The following is a 22,468-nucleotide window of genomic DNA, read 5'->3' as shown; positions in this document are numbered from 1 at the left end:
ACAATTGAATTATCATTTATTAATATAATTTGTTATTGGAAATTATTTAATTATTTAAAAATATTTTATTTATTGAGAATCGGTTATTGAGTTTCGACGCCATTGAGATCGAATTACCCGTGGATAATTTTTCGTGAATTTATTTTACATTGAGAAAAATTGTTTTATTAATTATTTATTAATCAAAAAATTCCACGCGGTCATTTTATACATCGAACTATTGAGAATTAAAATTATTATTTTATTGGAATTATTTATAAAAACATTTAACGGCATGGATTAAGTCCCAGAAAATTAGTTAGAATTTTATAAAGAGTATTCTCAAGAATTTATTAAAGATTTAAGAAATAAAATTACGAGTTGAAATTGGAGTAAAGTTTTACGTCGAATGTTCTTAAAAATTTATTTAATGTTGAGTATTAAATTCGTGTTAATTTTTGAAGAAGCTTAGGCGTCGTTTTAATCCGAAGTTATTGAAGGTTCTGTTTTATTTATAGTGGAAATTGTTTATGATTTTAATTGCGAGCTAATGACTGGAAAAATTGTAGTAAAGTTAACGTTGTAAGTTTTGGAGTTCAATTTTATAAGTTCGGAAGTAAAAAGTAAAGTAGAGTCAGTGTGTGTGAAGACGCGTGGGTTATGTGTGTGTGAGTGTTAACAGCGTTCCTTCGCATACGATTAGTCTCTTTGCGGAGTGCTTCGCTGTTATCTAAGAAGTTCTGGTCAGCCGTTAGTTAGGCTGTTAGTTTTAAGAGGTCCTGGTCAGCCGTTAGTTAGGCTGTTAATTTTAAGAGGTTCTGGTCAGCCGTTAGTTAGGCTATTAGTTTTTAAAGGTCCTGGTCAGCCGTTAGTTAGGCTGTAGTCTTAAGTTGTTAATTGTAGTGTGAATGCGTGAATGATCACCATTTGTTATTTTATATGGTTAATAAATATCGATATATTGTTAAATAAAAATTTATTTCTTTCAGATCACCTTCCTCCACTCTTTCTCCCTGTAGATTATAAACTCAGCTCTGGTTTCCAGTTCCAGGAACCGAGATACAAAATCCTGGTGGCGCCCTTGTTAATTTAGAATCATTTTTGCTAGGTATTGTTATATTTTATTAGATTAATTAAGGGGCCAATGAACAGGCGTAAAACTACCCGTTACAGTGACAAGCTGTGCGAAAGGCGTTAATCTAATCATTCCACCAGTGCACCGATGGTCTTTTATTGATGCCACGCTTACGGGGCATGCAGGTGTCGCACACCTGGGCAATTCTCGTCATTAAGTCCTTCATCTTCTCTACAGCATTTCCTGTGATGATGGTCGAGTCACTGTCTAAGGCTACTACCAAAGCTTCCGAGTCAAAGTCTTTCACTTTCCATCCAGCTGCATTAGTTTGTCTAGTTGCTCTTTGAGGGCTCCGGCCAGCCGATATTTCCCAAAGTATTGCCCTGTGGTCGCTGGCGGTGTAGGTGTTTAAGACTTCCCAAGAATAGTTTCTTTTCAATAAGCTGCTGCTGACGAATGTGAGGTCTATTATCGAACTAGCCTCTCCCTTGGTATATGTTGGTGTCTCACCGATGTTGAGAAGGACCACGTCCAGTGAGGCCATTGCTTCACGTAGTGCCTTGCCTCGCGCATTAGTCTCGGATATTAAGTTAAGCTGTAATATCCTCATGTTTGCTTGCTTGTCATTCTCTGGAGTCCCTAGTAGAAATAATCGAGTTTTCACTCGATATAAACCAGTAACTGGCCAGTGATATCGAGTAAAAACTCGAAATCGCGCCACCTACAACTAAATCATAAACATTGGTCACACTGACACTGTACCTTTACGAGTGTGTCTGTTTATTTTTCTCTATCAACTTGTACGCATTATTATTGTAAAAAATGTTAAAAAACATACTAAATCAATAAAAATTTGTGTATATTTATGTAAAAATAATTTTCAATATATATTACAAAATAGATGCAGTAAAAAAAGTTGACACAATAAATGAATTGCGAATGTGGGCAATAAGAACAAATATTGCAGATTGTTATTTAGACGAGTTGTTGAAAATTTTAGAAGCTGGAGTTCTTCCAGAGTTACCAATAACTGCAAAAACATTTTTAAATGAACGTAGTGTATCTTTTAAAATTGAAAAAATGCCAAATGCTAATGAAGTTACAATGAGTGAATTTGTTTACTTCGGTATTGAAGATCATCTTACAGCAATAATTAACCCAAGTGTTCATAAACAAAACTTAATATTTTTACAATTTAATATGGATGGAATAAATTTATTTAAATTGAAAAACTAAATGAATATTTTTTTAATTATCTCTAATTAAAAATAATTATTTTATTATTTTATTGTTAGATTTATTATTATTAGTCTATTAGTCTAATGATGTTATCTATTATATAATATGAATATAAATTAAACTTTTGAATCATTTGGTTTATTAAACATCACTTTTATTTTATCTGATAATTTTAATAACCCCTGAATGTCAAAATTCTAAATTGACAGTTTTACTGAAGCCGCCATGTTTTTTTAGATCTCTAGTAAAACTAGCCAGTTACTTGACAGAAACTCGATATTACACTGGCCAGTTACTGGTTTAAGTCTAGTCAAACTGGCCAGTTACTGGCTAAAAACTCGATTTCATTTCTACTAGGGGTGCCTCTTTGTATACCGGGCACCTGTATGTGCCGGCGTGATGGGCAGCGTTCTCTGCGCTCTTATTTTCCGCGCATAATACACACTTCGCTGGGTTTTTACAGTCCGCAATCTTGTGTCCTTCTTGGCCGCATCTGATGCATAGCTTGGATCGATCTGTCTTGCTTCTGCACTGGGATCCGTGGTGCCCGAAATGCCAGCATTTGTAACATTGGGTAGGTTTCCTCGTGGCTCTAATTCGGCAGTTGACCCAGCCAATTCGGATTTTACCGCTTCCTTCTAATATCTTCTGAGCTGCTGCAGCCGGTAGTGTCACGACAGCGATTTGGGTACCTCTGTAGGGGATTCCCGCTAGAGGGCACCGAAGTGTCAACAACAAATAATTTCGCTGTCCGTATAAATACAGAAAAAAAAAAACCACAAAAGTGAGTGAAAAAATAATAAAAACATCCCGCGAGGGACCAAGCGAGTTTAGTGATCACCTACATAAATATAAACCGAGCAAATATCTCAATAAAGTGACAAATTTAGCAAAAAACCCAACCGACGCCATCATGGCGGACGGTTCACGCATAACTCATGGCAAACGTAAAGTCAACGACACGTACAACGCAAACTTGGTGAGTAAAATGTCAAAGAATACAAGACCTAAGCCTAAAATCATCACAACTGAAATGTTGGATAATGAATACTTAAAAATAAGAGACAAAAGCCAACATATTGAGCAATCACTATTCAATCAAATGAAGAACAGACCTATTTTTCAAGCCAAGCAAAATAAAGGCAACGACAGTGCAACTGCCCCGCCACCTGACGGGTGGATAACACCCAAAAACACAATCAAGTCCACTACTCCGACTCAGAGAGTAGAGACATCTACCAGCAACCAATTTAATGCTCTAACAACGGATATTGAAAATGACATGGAGTTCGACCACGACCCGACAGGCGGCGACACCCAATTGTCAACAAATAACCAAAACACGGAGGTTACCGCTCCAAAACAACAAGAGACAACAACTCAAACAACAAATACCCCGACCACAGAAAAATCCGCCAGACCGCCACCAATAATAATAAATGGAGCAACAATCAAAGAGGTAATTGAATTATTCACCTCCAACAAAATTGGAAAAACCGACTTTCAGCTAAGACAAGTAAGTCCCAGTAATAATATCAACGTATCAACCAAAATGTTGACAGTCTACTCCGAAATAATAAAACTACTAACAGAAAATCAAATGAAATTTTACACCTACACGCCCAAAAGCCTCAAACCTAGAACGTTGATTCTTAAAGGCATAAAAGGTGACTTTGATTGCACCGATGTTAAAAATGCCTTAACTGAACTTCAAATCCCTAACGTCGAGATTATTAAAGTCCAAGATATAGAATTTAAAACTAGGAAACACACGAGTCATCATCACCTAGTGCAAGTGTCGCATTGGAGCAACACAGCGGAGCTGATGAAAGTGAAAGGTATTCTTTTTCAAAAAGCTAGATGGGAGTTTCTCAGAAAATAAATAATTTTTCAGTGCCGAAACTGTCAAAAGTTGGGACATTCACAAGCTAACTGCAAGCTCCAACAAAAATGTGTCAAGTGCGGTGAAACCCACGCCAAAGACATGTGCACAATCAAACCAGAGGACACAAAAGAAGTGCTTAAGTGTGCTAACTGTGGCAAAACTGGACATCCAGCTAATTACAAGGGCTGCGAATATTACAAAAACTCGATAAAAATAATCAAAGACAGGATCAGACAAAAACGCGAAAAAATGGCAATCAAACTCAACAGAATTAATACATTCGTCGACACAAACCGCTCATACGCTGCAACCGAGAATCTTAATAGCCAACAACATGACATCAGTGCTCTGCAAGGCTCACATTTCCACTCCAATGCACCCAACGTGCATCAACAAGCTTCACAGCAGCCAGACCAGACATCATCGCCACCACAGTGGGCAAAAGATTTGTTGACACATTTTTCTCAAATAAACCAAAGATTAACTACAATAGAATCACAAATAAACGACAACATGTCAAAGATAAATTATCTATTTTAAATAAATAGTATTGAAATCCAGCAACAATGACTCACAGGCTCAAAATCAACAACAATAACCAAGATATAAGGATCTCCAACACTAGCAGTTCCAGAAACTCACTAAGAATAGCAGAAATCAACGTCAACTCAATAGTTAAACTTCAAAGAAGGCTTGACCTATCCAAGCTCATCGATGAACACGACTTAGACATCACATTAGTCACTGAAACAAAACTGAGCCCTCGTCATAAACTCCAAATGGACGGATACAACATAATAAGAACAGATAGACCAGGCCCAAACAGGGGTGGTGGCACCGCAATAGTAATTAGAAACGACATAGACTACAACACTCTATCTCACCCTAACTCAGCCAACAATAAAATAATAGAATACACACTAATAAAAATAAAACTAAGCAAAAATAGACACCTAATAGTTGGCAGTCTTTACGCAACAACAAAACTGGAATCCAAACAAGTGTTTCTCGACGAGCTTGACACACTCTTTCTTAACCTCAACCTGAACAACAACAACAACAACTACTATTTAATAGCTGGAGACTTTAATGCCAGACACAGGGAACTAGGCGATCGGGTAAACAAAACCAGAGGAAGATGGCTGGTGAACTGGGATAAAGAAAATTCAATAACTTACAGGTCCAAAATCCACACAGCACATGAACCTACATTCACATCAAAAGGAAGTGAATCCTACTTAGATCTCTGCATCGCCGACTCCAGACTGAATCTTGTGAATTTGATAAACAACAAACTAAAAAAATTAAACTACGACAGTGATCACAGGGGAATTCTTATAGATCTAAACCTACAAAAGCTAGAAATTAATTCACAATCAGTCGAATCTCACACTTCGTCTTTATACAAAAAAACAAAGTGGAAAAAATTTACCAAACACATAAATGATAACTATTCCATTGAAATCCCTCACGACAGAAACTTAAATATCGCAGAAATTGACGAATATATAGAACAATTAAATGAAGCAATTATAACATCCATAGAAAAAATAGTCCCAAAAAACACAGCACAACCAAAAAACAATTATTACATCACCAACAGGCTAGTTAAACTACATAAGCAAAAGTCGCAGCTACTTACACTACTACATAAAGAAAAAAAGTCAAACACAGCCAATCATCATCTGATAAAAAACATCAAAATTAAAATAGAAGCAATTCGTTCCAAGATTCAGCTGGAAATTAAAGCAAACATCGAAAATCATTGGGAAAAAATCTGCAAAAAAGTCAATCATCGTGACCACACAAAATTTTTCCCCATAATAAATAAAGTCTTCAGACCCCGGGAAAGATCGCACATGCCTAATCTGTCAATCAAAGAAGAGAACTCACATCTAATTGATAGATGTGATATCAAAAAAGACGACCTGAACAAAACAAATAATGAATATATCATCGAAGAAGTAGCTGACAAAATTAATATCATTGGAGCCTTCTACGAAACAATTAATTCTCCAAAATATTTAAATGCCAATACACGGACCAAAGAAGTTGCGGACCGAACAGTTCAAGAACTGGAGCAAAGACTGGCCAGGGACACCGAAGAAAATAAAACAATCACTGTATTCTCCCAAGAAAACAGAGCATACGCGCCCAACAACAACGATGACAACTACTTCTGCACTGTATTGAGACTAGAAAAGATCCTAAAAAGGCTGCCTAATAAAACCTCGGCAGGAGTCGATGATATTACGTCCATTGTACTTAAACATCTGCCTACGGTCATGATTAGAGACTACTCTACATTATTTAACAATGCTCTCAACAGGCAATATTTCCCGAAAGCCTGGAAAATTTCAAAGATAATTTCAATCCTCAAAAAAGGGAAACCAGCAAACCAACCATCCAGCTACAGACCTATTAGCCTAACACCTAATATAAGCAAGGTCTTCCAAGTCATTCGAGGCTATAATCAATGACTCAATCATCTCACATTGTGCAGCATACAGAGTAATACCTGATAATCAATTTGGTTTCAGGTATCAACACTCCACAGTTCATGCCATCAACAAACTTTTGTCTGATGTAACATCGCATCTAGCACAAGACGATATCATCGGAGCAACGCTCATCGACTTAGAAAAAGCTTTCGACACGGTTTGGCTAGCTGGATTAATATACATCCTGACTAAAAACAAATTTTCAGAACAACTGGTAGGTCTAATCTGGAGAATGATCACCGGCCGTACCTTCTACACCTGGAATGGAAGAGAAAAATCCCCAAAACTTTTTAAAATAAAAGAAGGTCTACAACAGGGGACAGTAAACTCTCCAACACTCTTCAACATCTTCACCAGCCACACATTGAACGCCTTCAAGCTGAATCAAGACAATAACACCTACTCGATAGCTTATGCAGACGACTTGATTCTATACGTCGCTGCAAAATACCCAGAGCCATTGAAAGTCCAGCTTGAAAGATTAGTAAATAAACTAAACAATTACTACGCCTTGTGAAACCTACGTGTCAGCCCAGCAAAATGTGAGACAATAGTGTTCAGAAGACCAGCCAGATTCGTGACCAAGGCTAAGAGAATCAACAATGATAACTTTATCATAGAAACGTTCCACCCAGTTTCAAGAGAACTCATCAAAGTCCCTTCCAAAAACATCGTAAAATATCTGGGCATGAACATCGACTACCTGGCTAAATGTAACTCACACCTAGAGGCGCAGCTGGTGAAAGCTCGCAACATCTACAAGTCACTGGGTAGACTCTTCCATAACAGACACATCAGCTCCAGAGCAAAGGTAATCTGTTATCAACTCCTTATCAGACCGCTGTTAACTTACGCATCTCCTGTCAACTGGAACCTAGGTGCGGCCCAAGCTGAAAAGTTAAGACTATTCGAAAGAGCGTGCTCGAAAACAGCACTAAATATGCACAGACGCCCAGACTCTGATTATCGAGAAAGATTTAGCAACAAAGAACTATACGATGCTGCCAACATTCCGAGGATCGATAACCACAGGATCAAGTTGACGAGAGATTACTACAGTAAGTTCAACCAAATAAAGAATGACATCATAAAAAATCTCAAAAACGTAAGCGGAGACTTGAACACCAACTCCGAAAGGGGCTTGCTGCAGCCACAAGCGTTCACTGCTCTTGATAATTTGGGTTACATCCAGAACAGTAAAAATATACCCATAATTTATCATAGAAGCAGACACAAAAGCAACAAAAATATAGACCTAAGCACATTCAAGCTGAAGCCTGAAAAGTACTCTACAGCTTTACCAAAAGCAGATGAAGCGGACCTTCACAGACTGGACCATAAAAAATACTGGTGGATTGACACACGCAGTACCGAGTACTCCGAGCTTTTGCTCAGAAGAAGAAATTTCAATCAGACTTAATATTAAGAAATAAATCAAATAATTTCAACTGAAAAAATATTATAATTAGCATTATAATAGCAGCTTAGCTGCACTTTTTATGTATATATGTAAATATTTATTCTAGTTTTAAGGCAATAATTTAAAAGATTTACGCTAGGGTTTTTCTATCTTAATAGATAATTTTTTCCCAAACAGCGCAATACATCAGAGATTGTCTAGGATCAAAAAATTAACACCCTATTACAATAAAACAAGAATTTTCATTTTATTTCAAAACACACAGATTGTTTAAGTCCGAGTACTGCTAACTACAGCCTGTAACTTACTTAAAATTAATGACTATAAGGTTTTCTTTTTTGTTTATTTGACCTAAGAATTATAAAATATGTACTAATAAAAAATTAATAAATAAACTTTAAACAAAAAAAAAAAAAGGTACCTCTGTAGGCTTCGCGGATCTTGATTGTCTCTGGTAGTATTTCGCAGAGCTCCTTGGTTACCGTATGCAGGGCAGCCTGAATATCCTCTTTTGTTGTGGTGTCATCTAGGTCTCGAATCTCGATGTCTTCTTGTGGCCCTTTGCAGATCACTTTGGCCTCCTCCTTAAGGATGTTTGCGATGGTATGTTGCAGGCCTTGGCCTTTGTCCACGCACTTCCGCGAAATCGTAATCAGCAAGTCCCCGCTTCTGGTCTTGTTGATCTTGTCCACTGTTGTGCGAACTTGCTCATCAGGGACGTCCTTCTTTATGCGACGCAAAATCTCGGCGTACTTTGCTTTCTCGGCCGGGCGGATGATCAGTGCGTCGGGTCTGATCCATTTGAGCGGTTTTTTGTGCTTAGGCTCCGGCCTGGGCTTCTTTGAAGCTTTTTTGGGAGCTGTTCTTTGGCTAGCCTCCGTTTTTCTTTCCTTGTGTGGACATCTTTCCAATCAGTCGCGTCTTTTTTTTCGGCGTTCTGCTTCATCACGTTTTTCGGAGGACTTGGTTTCAAGTCCTTTCTCTTCGTCAATCGCCCATCTATTCCATCTGGGGAGTTTCGGTCCTTCCTCTTGTTAGACTTGTTGGAAGTATGACCTTCGTCTTTAGCATCAGATTCACCGTCAGCATCGCCTCCGGTGTCCATTGATTCTTCGATCTCCACAGCAAGTTGACTGCTCTTCTCCGGCGTAAAACGAGGAGTGAGTCGTCGAGGTGACTGCCATTCTTCGTCCAGTTTTTTAAACCTTCGAAGGGCGTTAACTACCCCGGTTGCCTTGGTCTTTATCTCTTTATGGATATTGACCTTTGATTGGACAAACTCATGCAGTTCGCTGGTCAGCTTTTCGAGGCGTTCCAGCGCTTGCGTCCGCTTCATCTCAGCGCTTACGGTAATCGCTGCTTCTTGGGCGTGAGGCCCACTAATACTCCTGTCCTTTTCTTGATTTTTCGTTTCTTTCATGGTTTTGAGTGATACTCCAAAGCAAAAGGTCGTCTCCGAACGCGATGCCTCCGGAAGTGGAGGGGTGATCACTCTTACAGCTACCTCCATTGCTATAAGAGCTTTCGGTCATTGAAGCGGGAAATCTCAACCGCTTCGACCCTGCACCTGCTTCCTTCATCGGCTTCCTCTTGCTCTCGTGGATGCGGCACGTAGATGCCGGGAGTTACCACGTACACCGCGCTATAAGGATCATTTCACACATCTCTTTCGAGCAGCGTCACCTTATCCGCTTGCGTACGTGACCCTAGGTCAGATGGTGTGACCAACCCTTCCTGCCGAAAGGGGAGTTTTCGTTTTTTACTGCGAGAGCTATTTTATTTCGCTCTTACCCTCTGCTCCGAAGAACAGCGAGCTTTCTCCAACCCACGAGGATACACGGACGGTGGCTGTTACTCTTCAGCTCCGATGCCTGATTTGGTCCGCGAGGGCTATTTTATTTCGCCCCAATCCGCCCATCTTACGACCGGTTAGGATCCCCCTATCCGCCACCTGGGGACGCGCCCGGTGGGAGTTTGGCTTCTTCCGACGGGTGTGTGTGTGTGTGTGTGTGTGTGTGTGTGTGTGTGTGTGTGTGTGTGTGTGTGTATTTCTTATTTCAGTTTATTTGTGACATCGTGACTGACCGGTTCGTACGTATTTAAATTCGTTTGTTTAAATATTGACTATTATAATAAATGTAATAAATAATTTTTATTATAATAATTATTATCTTTATTATATCCATTATTATTAAGTGTGAAAGTAAAACTTGGTTTATTGAATGAACTAATAAAGTAAAAAAGTAAGTAAATTAAAAAAAATAATTGTAATACTGATAGTTATATTAAAAATAACAGGTACCTAACAATTGCAAATATTTTACAAAATAAAACATACAATCATTTAAAAAATGTACAAAGACAAAAGGTTTATAAAATTGATTCAAGCTTTTGTTCTAGTGAAAATGATTTAAATATTGGGAGAAAATTATTATAAACTATTATAATTATTTCCAGCTTGCATTTTTCCGGATCAAAATTTTTGGCGAAAAAACAGCGAAAGGATGCATTTGTAAAATGGCATCTGCACTGATGACCAAAAATGTTGAAAAAAATTACTCTGGTACTGAGAAAAGAATAAAAGGCGTGGGAAAACTTAATTTTAGCGCAACAGAAACATTTAAGTGTATGGAAGGTATGAAAATGATTTTTATATAATTGTGTTTTTTAATGTATCGAATTATTTATTTATTTTTTTATTGCAGATGTAGTAAAAGAGAAACTTGGTGACTGTGAAGATTGCAAAAATTTTGCCGGAAAAGTTGACCGGTGATTGTCAGGGCAAGGAGATCGAGAACAGGGTCGAAAACAAAGATCCTTATCTTTATAATCTATTTAATATAATAATCCTTATCTTTATAATCTATTTAATATAATAATATTACAATAACATTATTATTAAAATAATTAATATTAATATAATTATATTAATATAATTATAATTATTAATTATAATTAATATAAAATTAACATTAAAATTATTAATACATAATAATCCTTATAAAAATAATGAAGCAATAATAATAATAATAATTTCAAAGTGAAATATAAAGTGTAAGTGATTAATTATAATAATAACTGTTATTACAGCAATCAGCGATTGAAGGACAAACGATTAAAATCATAATTGGCGCAGAAAAGCTTGAAATTAGTAGACCGATAGTAGAAAAAATATTTGGCGCATTACTGTTTGTCGTTAATGGGCCGATAGTTCAAATGATGTCTGGCCCATTGCTGGTTGCCATCAATGGGCCGATAATTCAAATTATGTCTGGCCCATTGCTGGTTGCCATCAATGGCCCAATAGTTTAATGCCATTAATGGGCCGTGGTTATCATGCCAACTGTAAGCCGTTTATTGGCCATTGAAAATTGCCATTACTGTGCCATTAATCGACATTCTTGGCCCAGCAATAGCCCAGTCTAGGGCCGATTTCCAAACTTTGTATGGGATACCGCGAAAATATCTCCAAGATGACGAAAAAAAAATTCTGGTCGAGTTTGAGCTCTTAATATCAATATCTAGAGGTGTCACATGGTGATTTTTGATTTCTCATTTAAATAACACGGGAATTTTTTTTTTTTTTTTTTTGGAATTTTGATGTATCTCAACGAGTTATTGTGTGGTAAAAATAAATAGATATTTTTGTAGGAAATTGAACGGCCTACAAAAAAGGTCTGATATAATTTTTCGCTAAGTCAACTCGGTTAAAAGTTATTGGCAGTTAAAATTCAACTTAAAATAATATACGATGACTTTCACAATTTTTTATACTTTTTGACAATAAAACGGCTTAAAATCATAAAACAACATATTTTTCGTGATTTTCCTCATTTTTACTTCCCAAATTTATTGAGAAAAACTTATTTTATATGATAACCTACTCCCAATACAGATTGCGGGGGTGGGTGTTAACAATGAAAATTTTAAATTTACTAGCTATAGTTCCTACAGACTTAATTTGGTAGTAGTCTTTTATTGGTCATGTAGAGATCATCTCAATACGGATTTCAATAAATTCTACTTCCTTTTCTGTGTACAGAAATAAAATTTGATAGAACCTCGAGAAACAGGAAATTCCAGAAATGGCCTCCAGGGTCAACCGATTTGAATATTTTTTTTTCTTAATTATTAGATATCAGCTAAAAACAAATTTCGCCATAATTGACTTCATATGCTGACTGTGTCAGAGAGATGTGTAGAATAGAAAAAATGTTGTTGTTTATAAACTAGGACTTTTTGAGACATGAAATTTAGGATAAGTCTATTGGGTTTCAATGAAATTTTCTAAAAATTTCCTTACAAAAATCGTCTCTCTGGCAGCAGGGGAAAAGTCATTGTAAGGTTTTTTAAGAATATTAATGATAGTTATTCAGTCAACGGACTAAGAATTTTACATACATGCATGGAAATAACATGTTATTTTTGCTGATCACATAACCGATAAATTTTTCTTATTGTGAGATCGCGGGTTTGTAACAGATGAAAATGAATGAATTTTCCAAACATTTGATATATAAAAAATAAATTTGGCTAATTATTTAAATAGAATTTGTAAAAAACATGTTAAATTTATTTTTTATAAAAAATTGATTTCACTGAAAAAATTTTGAATAACAAAAAAATTCTTCGCATTTGAAGCTAGTTAGATTTTAACTTCACTTATGAGACTTGCAATGACTTCAACTAAAACTTTCAATGCTCCATTTGGAATCTGTGCAAATCAAAACAATACTCCAATTAAATTTCAAGTCTAGATCTAAAAATGTAATTCTACAAAACACTCAGCGAAGCAAGCGGGTAACAGCAAATTAATAAATACTAGATATAATCGCATCAAAAATCTTTACAGTACTTCCGACTACATTGAAATCAGTTTTCAACGCTTTTATTCGAATTGTGTGCTATATGACATAAGTATTTCTCAATAATTTTGGGAAGTAAAAATGAGAAAATTCACGAAAAATATGTTGTTTTATGATTTTAAGCCGTTTTATTGTTAAAAAGTATAAAAAATTGTGAAAGTCATCGTATATTATTTTAAGTTGAATTTTAACTGCGAATAAATTTTAATCGAGTTGACTTAGCGAAAAATTATATCAGACCTTTTTTGTAGGCCATTCAATTTCCTACAAAAATATTTATTTACTTTTACCACACAATAACTCGTTGAGATACATAAAAATTCCAAAAAAAAAAAAAAAAAAAAAATCCCGTGTCATTTAAATGGGAAATCAAAAATCACCATGTGACACCTCTAGATATTGATATTAAGAGCTCAAACTCTACCAGAATTTTTTTTTCGTCATCTTGGAGATATTTTCGCGATAGCTAAAGAAAAAAAAATTAAAAGTTTTTTTTTGGCCCACCCTAGTATATATTATAACCCAAAATTTTCAAGGGGGGTATACGGGAACTTAACTAAACTTAATTCTAAAAATAAAATCTGGATTATACTTCGTTATCTTTCCGATTCTTGGTCTCTAGTCTCGATAAAATAGGGCGCCAGGTAATTTTTAATCACTAGAATCACCAAACTAGTGAACACGGAACGTAAAGAATTTTTATTCGCTAGGAATTCTCAAACTAGCTAAACTTAAACGCAAACTCAAACAATATCAGAACTCAAACTTAAACTCAAACGTAATTAGATAATTTTTATTCGCTAGAAATTATCAAACTAGCTAAAACGTAAACTAAATCGAAAATACAGAAAACTTAACAAAATAAAGACCAAAAATCAGAAGGACAACGGAATACCTCGGGGTCGCTCAGTGTTCTGGTTTGTGGAGAGAGGGGGTGGTTCGGTTAGAGAGGATCCATAATTGTAATAATTTTATACGCAACACTAAAAATTTATCATTAAAACAAAATCGGTATTTATTCAGTAAACCGTAAACTTAATTAACAAACTCAATCTCAAATCCATATAAAATTACTAGAACGATATAGCTAACAATATCAACGCTATAGCCGAGTTACAGTACCTTATTCTTATAAAATGAAACAAATAAATAAATAAATCTTAATGACTCGAATAACAATTTCAATTAAATCTATCAACAAAACTCTAAATTCTTTATAATACAAAAGTTTACTATAAACGAGACTATCCGATATCTCAAGACCAAAAACTAAATTATTAACGCTCAAATTACAATAAATAAACTAAAATCATACCTGATATAAACAATGCCGATGCTGAGTAACTTTTTATACTAACTTAAATAAACTTCATAACTATATTCATTTCTGTAACGTAAACTAAAATGTAAGAGACTAAACTCTTAACCTGTAGCTGCAATAATACGCACATCCGATCACTTGAAGTGATCAGAGGCGACTCTCCAACTCGACTGTCCTCTACGAGGTCTAAGACTCAACTCTGCTTAACAAAATCTAAAATCCAATTAAAATTTCTATATTCAATTAATCCCCATAAACATTTTTAATCTCTAAATCAAACAATTGAGGCTCGGAGTACGGATATTCCTTTAGTGAATGCTCTCCGGGAACTGACTACTGCTGGGATCGAAACCAAAAACGTAACTCAAAACGTAACTTAAACTCAAAATTAAAATATCAAAAACGTAACTTAAACGTAACAAAAACTTAACGAAAAACGTAAACGTAAACGTAACTCAAACTGATCCCATATGCTTTCGTCATGTTCCTCTACATCAGAGCGCTGGCATCTCAACCAGACCTAGGCATTCCACCTGGAAGTCTCAAAGGGTTAGACTGGCGTCTAGCATCAAACGAAACCGGGTGACTTATAGTCCCGCTCCACGGTAACGCTGATTTACCCACATACTCTGCAGCCTCGAAACCCAAAACTTAAAATTCGAAACTCAAAACTCAAAATTCAAAACCCACAAACTCAAAATAACTCAATAAAACCCATAAATAACTCGATCTCTACATTTTCCAAAAACTTGACTCTAAAACTGACTCTAATTTCAAAAATCTCAAAAGCTCGACTGTAACTGTAACTCTCTAAATTCACACTAAAACTGTAGCTCCTCGTTACTCGGCATCTACACTCGGACTCTACTCACTAAAAACTCGATAAGAATTCTCTGAAGGTTCGCTAAAGACTCACTTTTAATCCTCTCAATTATTTTCTATAAAATTTTGGCCTTGGAATATCGACTTAAAATCACAAAAAATCCGTTGGCGCTAGTGACGTTCATTTTAAATAGACCCCGGTCGAAAAAATAACGTCACAATATGTATATATGAAAAATATGTCAAAATGCATGTGGGTACTCAAATGAAAGCTCTTGATGAGTGTAACATCGGGATGAGCTCAGATCTTTAAAAAAATCAATAGTTAAAAAAGTACAGTGCAATTTAACAAAAGTCATTATTTAATAAAGCAAAATTTTATTTATTTATAATTCACAAGTCATGGCAATCTTATAGTGACTACAAATACTAGTAATAGTTATTAAATTTGCAAAGTTATAAATAATAACACGGAATAGTGTAAAACAGTAAATTACACCGTGTTAAATTTACATGACCCTAGTGGTTTCGGTGCCACCGATAAAACTCTGTGGAAACTCGTCCGAAACTCAGCGTAACGACGGAGTATAGTCAGCGCATATGGGGAGTAAACTCGGAGTATTGTGTGCAGTTGTGACACATAAAGACGATAGTGGTTAATAGGTGTTTAATTGAGATCGTTACGGAGTTTGGTTGGAATTTTGCTGGTGTTCTCATTAAGTTTTCCCCGAGTTTTATCAGTGTTTTTACGGGTTTTCTGTCGAGTTTAGTCAGCGTCTTTACCGAGCTATTGTGGAGCTTTCCAAGAGTATTTTGCGAGTTTCATCGGAGTTTTTGATGGATAATGAATGAAAAACCGAAAAAAATAATTCGTACAGACCGGGACTCGAACCCGGACTATTTGATTTCTAGCCAAGGTCTCAATCGGTCAAGCTATCTTAGACATTATCAGTATTAACTATTTAGTCACATAATAAGACCCACCAAGTAATAAACAACACTGTCTATCTTACGGAAACCGAAAAAGTTTTGAATCGCTTTATGTATTGATAAAATTCTAATTTTAGTTATGATAATATTCATTCAGTGTAACAACTGCAAACTTTTGACAATTTCATTATGATGTCATTTTTTTTATATATCATATATTTTACTTATAAACTTCATAATATATTTATTAAATAACGTATTCTATGTAGATAAATATATTTCAACTTGTAAATAAATAAATTAATTAATAAAAAGTACACCGTAATTAAAAAATGATTTATTTATAGTCATCTTTGTGAAATTAAAATTAATTTTCATGCCGTGAAGTATTATTAATTGCGAGTAAACTCCACAAAAACACTACCAAAACTCCGAAAAAACACCAGCGAAACTCTTATAAAGCTCCGCAAAACATTGAAAAAAACTCGACAAAAACTCCCTAGCAACTCCAAAAAAACTCGTCAAAAACTTCTCGAAAACTCCAATAATACACTTTTGTGACTCCGTGTCGTAACTGCACACAATACTCCTTGCATACACCTCTAAAACTCCGCGTAAACTCCGCTTATACCCCGATTAAACTCCAAGAGGGAGAATACTCCATAGTAACTCCGCGTAAACTCCGAGTTTACTCTGAGTCGTCGATACCGCTAGGGGAGTCAAAATTTTACACGCAGGAAATTTTACACAGACTTCTCACACTTGTAAAACGACGGTGTAAAAGTTTTTGCGTCCAACTTTTACACCGAAATTTTTTACAGTGTATAAGCTTGTCATATTTTATTCAATTTTATTTATTTACATCATGTTGATAAAGAGAAAATTCCCATGTTACCATTGGAAAAATTCCTATGCAAAAATAGGAAAAATTCCTATGTTTTTTTCGCCGTGTAGTCTACAGTGTCAGATAATATTTCTATCTTGTAAACTAAACCATACATAATATTCGATTTCGTAATTGAACTTGGAATAATTAACCAATTTTTGAATAAGATATATTCTGTAATGAGTTTTTTAAATCCAAAAATTTTTTTTAAATAATTTTTTCAATTTCTTCATCAACACTTATTAAAAAAAAAAGATTTAAAACGATTCAACCCATGCAAAATGTATATCTATATATTTGTCAAGTTGAATCGTTTTTAATCGCTTTGAGCCATTTCGAATCGTTTTAAATCTTTTTTTTTTAATAAGGGAATTCACCCTCACATTTCTAATAATGCGATTGATGTTTCACTAATTCAGAGTTTAATGAGCTTAAATAATAAAGAAATAACTAATATTTTTTTAATGAAAATAACGTTGTCATTGTCAGTTTTGCTATCGATGATTGAAAATGTTAAACAAAGAGAAGAGACGGATATGAAACGAGTTCATATCATTTCGTGTGTAAAACAATATTGTATTTTTTAATTCAAAACAAACAACAATAATATGATAACATTCGCTTTAATCATTCATAAGATATCACTATCATTTTAACATTCCTCAAGTATTTTTAAACAATTTTCGACTACCCTTTATATACGAAGATGCAATGAATGTTATTCAGAATGAATTATAAATCCTAGTGTTTACAATGAGAGTTACGCGTTATTTTGCTGTGAAAGTAATTATTGTGATCTTGAACTTGTTAACAGTATGTCATCCATATCCTAGCAGTGTTGGAATAGAAAATGATAAAAATGAAGAAATAAAGAAATCCTTTAAACAAAAATCTAAAAACATTCGTTTTAATAATGTTAACATTACTCTTCATCGAAATATAAAGGTAGAGTTCAATATTTTTCAAAGCAACTTCTTTATCGAGTTTTTCGTTTTGCTTCTAAAAATCTTTTGGTATTCGACACTTACGTTTCATGTATGACTGTTGTAGCAAGTAACGTCAAAAGAATAATTTCATTTTGATTCATTTATTCTGATAAATCCTAATATTTAAATCTATTAAATAGTGTTAATAATACATATTTCATTCATCATCAACATGTTTTATACTTTTTTCATTTACATCTGTATTTTAATATGATAATTTATAATATTTTTTTTTGAAACTTTATTTATAATTCTGTTGTTGAATCGAATTGAGTATAAAAAAAATATGCATACTTTAATCAATTTCTTTAAAAAATTATTCTAAAAACTAAATACTCTTATTGCTCTAGTCACAAAAAATAAGGGACATTAAAATAATTTTTATATATTTTATATATTTCACAAATAAGGCTGGCAATAGCCTAGTCGGCTCGGTGCCCGCTTTTCGAAAGAGTGGGACCCGGGTTCGATCCCGGCACGCACCAATATTTTTCAGTGATTATAAATAAAAACATGTGCGTTACGTTGCCAGCCTCTGAAAGTGGCAAAGATAGCCGGGCGGCACACGTCTGACTTGGGCGATCACCCATTTAAGCAACAACTTGAATGGGTGACCACTCTAGTCGGCGTTGGCTAGCGCGAGGGATCTCTGCACACTAGGAGAGGGGCCTAATGCTCCAGTGGTCGATAAAGAAGAGTTTCTTATCAATCACGGTAGATTAACCCAGCTCCGACTGTACTAACTTGGGTTTTCTCTGTGGTTTTCCCATGTTACTGTTCCAATAGCCGAGTGGTGAGGATCAGGGTGAATACGGTACAGAAGGCACAAGTCGGTCCACAGCCGCAATATAGAGTGGAGATATAAAGTGGGGATATTGTTGGTTCCCCAAAAAAAGAGTGGGGATATCAGCCTTGTAAAAACCAGATAACGGTATACAAGTAAAACTCATAAATAAATATATTTTACAAATATCATATATATGTAAAAAATATGAAAGATTTACGTGGGTACTCAAATGAAAAGTCTCGATAAGTTTAACATCGGAATGAATTTATGTCTTTAAAAATGTCAATAATTAAGAAGTGATATTGTATCTTGTCAACTAATGATTTTTCAAAAATATAAGCTCATCTCGAAGTTACACTCATTGAGACTTTTTATTTGAGTACTGCTCACCCGAATTTTTCATATTTCGAATTTTTTGTGACGAGTATTAAATGGCATTTAAATAAAGTCATATTCCCTCAAAATCATAAACAATTTTTTTGATCAAATCAATCGCTTAATCTAATTAGCTTACCGGAAGTATTAAATATAAATATGTGCATAAAAAATAATGAAAAAAAAAAATGCTTATACTTTTTACGATTTCAAATAATAATTCACTTTAAAATTTTTAGGATATTAAAAAAATTTTCTGCTTATAAATTTTTAGTTTCAGCTACTATAAATTTACTACTATAATTTAATATTCCTCTTTTAAATATTATTTTTTCCGTGTACTGATGTAATAATGAATTCCATTCTTAGTTTGTAAGTGAATTTATAACTAACCATCACAACTTCAGTCATTGCTTATATAACGAACTTCTTACAATTATTTATATGCGTAAAATACACACATGAATGATATATATATGGAGCAATTTACACTAAATCAACCACTTTGGAATCATACCCCATTAGCTTCATTTTTTATATGAATTTTAAATTTTTTATAATTAAAATTGTAATGTTTCAGATAAATCTAAAAAGATTCGATCGAAGCGTTGACTCGAAATCACCGGAATTAGGAGCAATGGATCCACTTACTCATGATGATTTAAATTTAAGTGAAATCCTTGTAACGAGTTCTCCTGCGGAAACAACTCAGCAAAACAATTCATGCTGTGGTCAAAAAATTAATTTGTACTTTAAAACTACAGTTAGTATTATTAAACAATGGCTCGATAGTCTAGTTGATGATTGTAATAAAGTAAATGAAATATTAACGTTCGAAACGACTAAAAAATCAGATATTGAAAACATAAGATACTGCTGTACAGAGCTTAAAGGTAATTATTTCAAATTATTCAAGTCGGTTATAAGTGCTTTAAAAAAGCTACAAATTGATAATCATTCTGCTATCAATAACACTTGTCCAATTTTGGCTGGATTGGAAAAAATTAAGAATAATATAATAACTTTTACTCAACGGCCGAATAAAATAATGATGATGAATAATCCATTCGATAATTTGTTAAAAAGATTCCCGGGTATGTCTGAAACAACTAATAAAGTACCACAAAATAATTCAAACTCAATGACAAATCATGAAAATACTGGTTTAAATAAAGTAATAGAAAACTTATGGAACGTACCACAAAAAATTAAAGTGTCCATTGAGGAGCTAATTAATAACATCAGAAAAAATTTAATCCCAGGAAGTTGTCAAAAACTACAAGGATCGACAGACGGTAATACTAGTGATCACGTTGATAATCGATATCATTCGTCTATCCACCAAAAACTTCCCTTCTTAAATCCTTTCGAGAATGTATTGAAGTTACGCACAATTTTAAATTTTCCATTTAATAATCCAATTTTACAAGTATTCAATAATCTACGTGATTTACCACAACAAATTAAGGAGATAATTGATGAACAGATTAGTAATATTAGAGATATATTCACGAAGAATGACTGTAAAGAAGTTGCAGAAATGACAAATAACGATTCTGGAAGTACAAATTCATCTGATTCTTCTACTCATGAAAAACTTTCTACCCAAGAACCTTCAAATGGCTTATTGAAGAACTGGTTCAACTCTTCAATGAGTAGAAAATCTACGGTCAATAATCCATTTTCACAAGCATTAAATAATCTACATAATATACCACAGAAAATAAGAAAATCGATCGATGATGTAATTAGCAACATTAGACATATTTTAACCTCAGGAAAATATAAAGAATCTAAAGTTATACCAAACCACAGTAACCTGGTAACGAATTCATCTGTTCAGAACAATATTTCAGTCGAGAATCCTTTCAGGAATAAATTAGAATTTCCATCATTACTGAAGTCTCCATTTAATAATCCATTTTCGCAGGTATTTGATAATCTTCGTAATTTACTACAACAAATTAGAGAAACGATAGACGAACAGATTAGTCATATTAGAAACCTATTTACGAAAAACAACTGTAAAGAACTTACAGCAATGGCAAATAACGATTCTGGAGGAAATAATTCATCTGATTCTTCTACTCATGAAAAACTTTCTACCCAAGAACCTTCAAATGGCTTTATGAAGAACTGGTTTGGCTCTCCAATCACTGAAAAATCTATAGTCAATAATCCATTCTCACAAGCATTCGATAATCTAAGCAACATACTACAAAGAATAAGAAAGTCGATTGATGAATTGATTAGTAAAATTAGAAATATTCTGATTCTAGAGAAATCTAAAGGACTAGAAAATAAAATAAACCACACACCTACTAATCCGGTTACTGATTCATCGGATGCAGTTGTACACGAAACGACCCCATCCTCAAAACCTGGAGATGTATTAACAGTTATGACTGATAGCCCTGTAGGAAAAATTTTATCTCTAGGTCCCTTATGTGGATTGTTCAATAAACTAATTAACTCTTCAACGACTTCGAAAGATCCGATAACTTCATCTACGAACCCATTTTTACAAGCCTTCGATCATTTACGGAATTCGTCAAAAAAAATGCAAAAGTCAATTGGTGAACAAATTTCTCATTTGCGAAACATATTCACGAAAAATAATCATCAAGAATCAAAAACTATAGCCAACAGCGATACTGCTCATCCTAATGCTGACAATAATTCGAATAATTTTTTCAATATGCTTTTTAAAGATATGAGAAAAACTTCGACACCCGTGAAAGTCTTATCTCATAATTCACAGCTATTTGGAAAAAATATTGATGAAATTTCGACTAATATTAGAAACTTTTTTGTGCCTCAAGAACCAAAGACAGAAATAGATATCTTCGATCCTTCTCATATTTATAAAATGCTTTCATCGTCACCATTTGTGTTAAATGAATTATTTACAAATATATTTAAATCTTTATCTGATACCAAATCATCTGGTCATTATAATTATTTTTCTGCGGCACGCGATATACTCCATAATTTAGGGAAAGATGCGAGAAAATCAATTAGTGCACTATTTGGTGGTGTTCAGCACATGCTTATACCACATATACGAAAAGGACACAAAAAGCAACCAACGGCTACAAAAATTTTAATTCAACAGCCATATTATGAATTATTTAAAAAACAATTGTATCATAAACCATTGTCATTGCCAACTCGTAAAATTTTACCATTTTCCTCATCGTTTCATAAAGACAAATTATTTTCTCGATCACGAAGTGACTCCTCTAAATATAATTTTCTAAAAAAATTTTTGTAAACTATTTTTAGTCACTAATGATTTAAGATCTAGATAAAATATCAAAAAAATTTACACACATCTATTTTGGATTTTTTTATAAACTAAATAAAAATGAATACCATAAAGAAAAATTCAAATGTG

At 34.1% G+C, this 22,468-nt stretch overlaps 2 protein-coding genes and 1 long non-coding RNA gene across 3 annotated transcripts; all 3 read left to right on the top strand.

The window, feature by feature from the left end:
• Nucleotides 1–4,744: 4,744 nt before the first annotated feature.
• On the top strand, nt 4,745–7,196 carry LOC123261439. Its single transcript, XM_044723032.1, has 2 exons — nt 4,745–6,507; nt 6,719–7,196. Exons 1-2 carry the CDS (start codon nt 4,745–4,747, stop codon nt 7,194–7,196), a joined length of 2,241 nt encoding a protein of 746 aa, XP_044578967.1.
• Nucleotides 7,197–10,116: 2,920 nt separating this feature from the next.
• Nucleotides 10,117–10,864, top strand: LOC123261156. The gene is made up of 3 exons (XR_006508623.1): nt 10,117–10,190; nt 10,557–10,734; nt 10,805–10,864. It is a non-coding gene; the product is annotated as an uncharacterized LOC123261156 (long non-coding RNA).
• Nucleotides 10,865–17,648: 6,784 nt separating this feature from the next.
• On the top strand, nt 17,649–22,415 carry LOC123261155. Its single transcript, XM_044722670.1, has 2 exons — nt 17,649–17,868; nt 19,652–22,415. Exons 1-2 carry the CDS (start codon nt 17,677–17,679, stop codon nt 22,343–22,345), a joined length of 2,886 nt encoding a protein of 961 aa, XP_044578605.1. The 5' UTR covers nt 17,649–17,676; the 3' UTR covers nt 22,346–22,415.
• The last annotated feature ends 53 nt before the right edge of the window (nt 22,416–22,468 follow it).

Source organism: Cotesia glomerata, linkage group LG3 (genome assembly GCF_020080835.1).
Source record: "Cotesia glomerata isolate CgM1 linkage group LG3, MPM_Cglom_v2.3, whole genome shotgun sequence".
Taxonomy (NCBI): Eukaryota; Metazoa; Arthropoda; class Insecta; order Hymenoptera; family Braconidae; genus Cotesia; species Cotesia glomerata.
The sequence above is the reverse complement of the archived record's forward strand: the minus strand, read 5'-3'. Positions and strand labels throughout refer to the sequence as shown.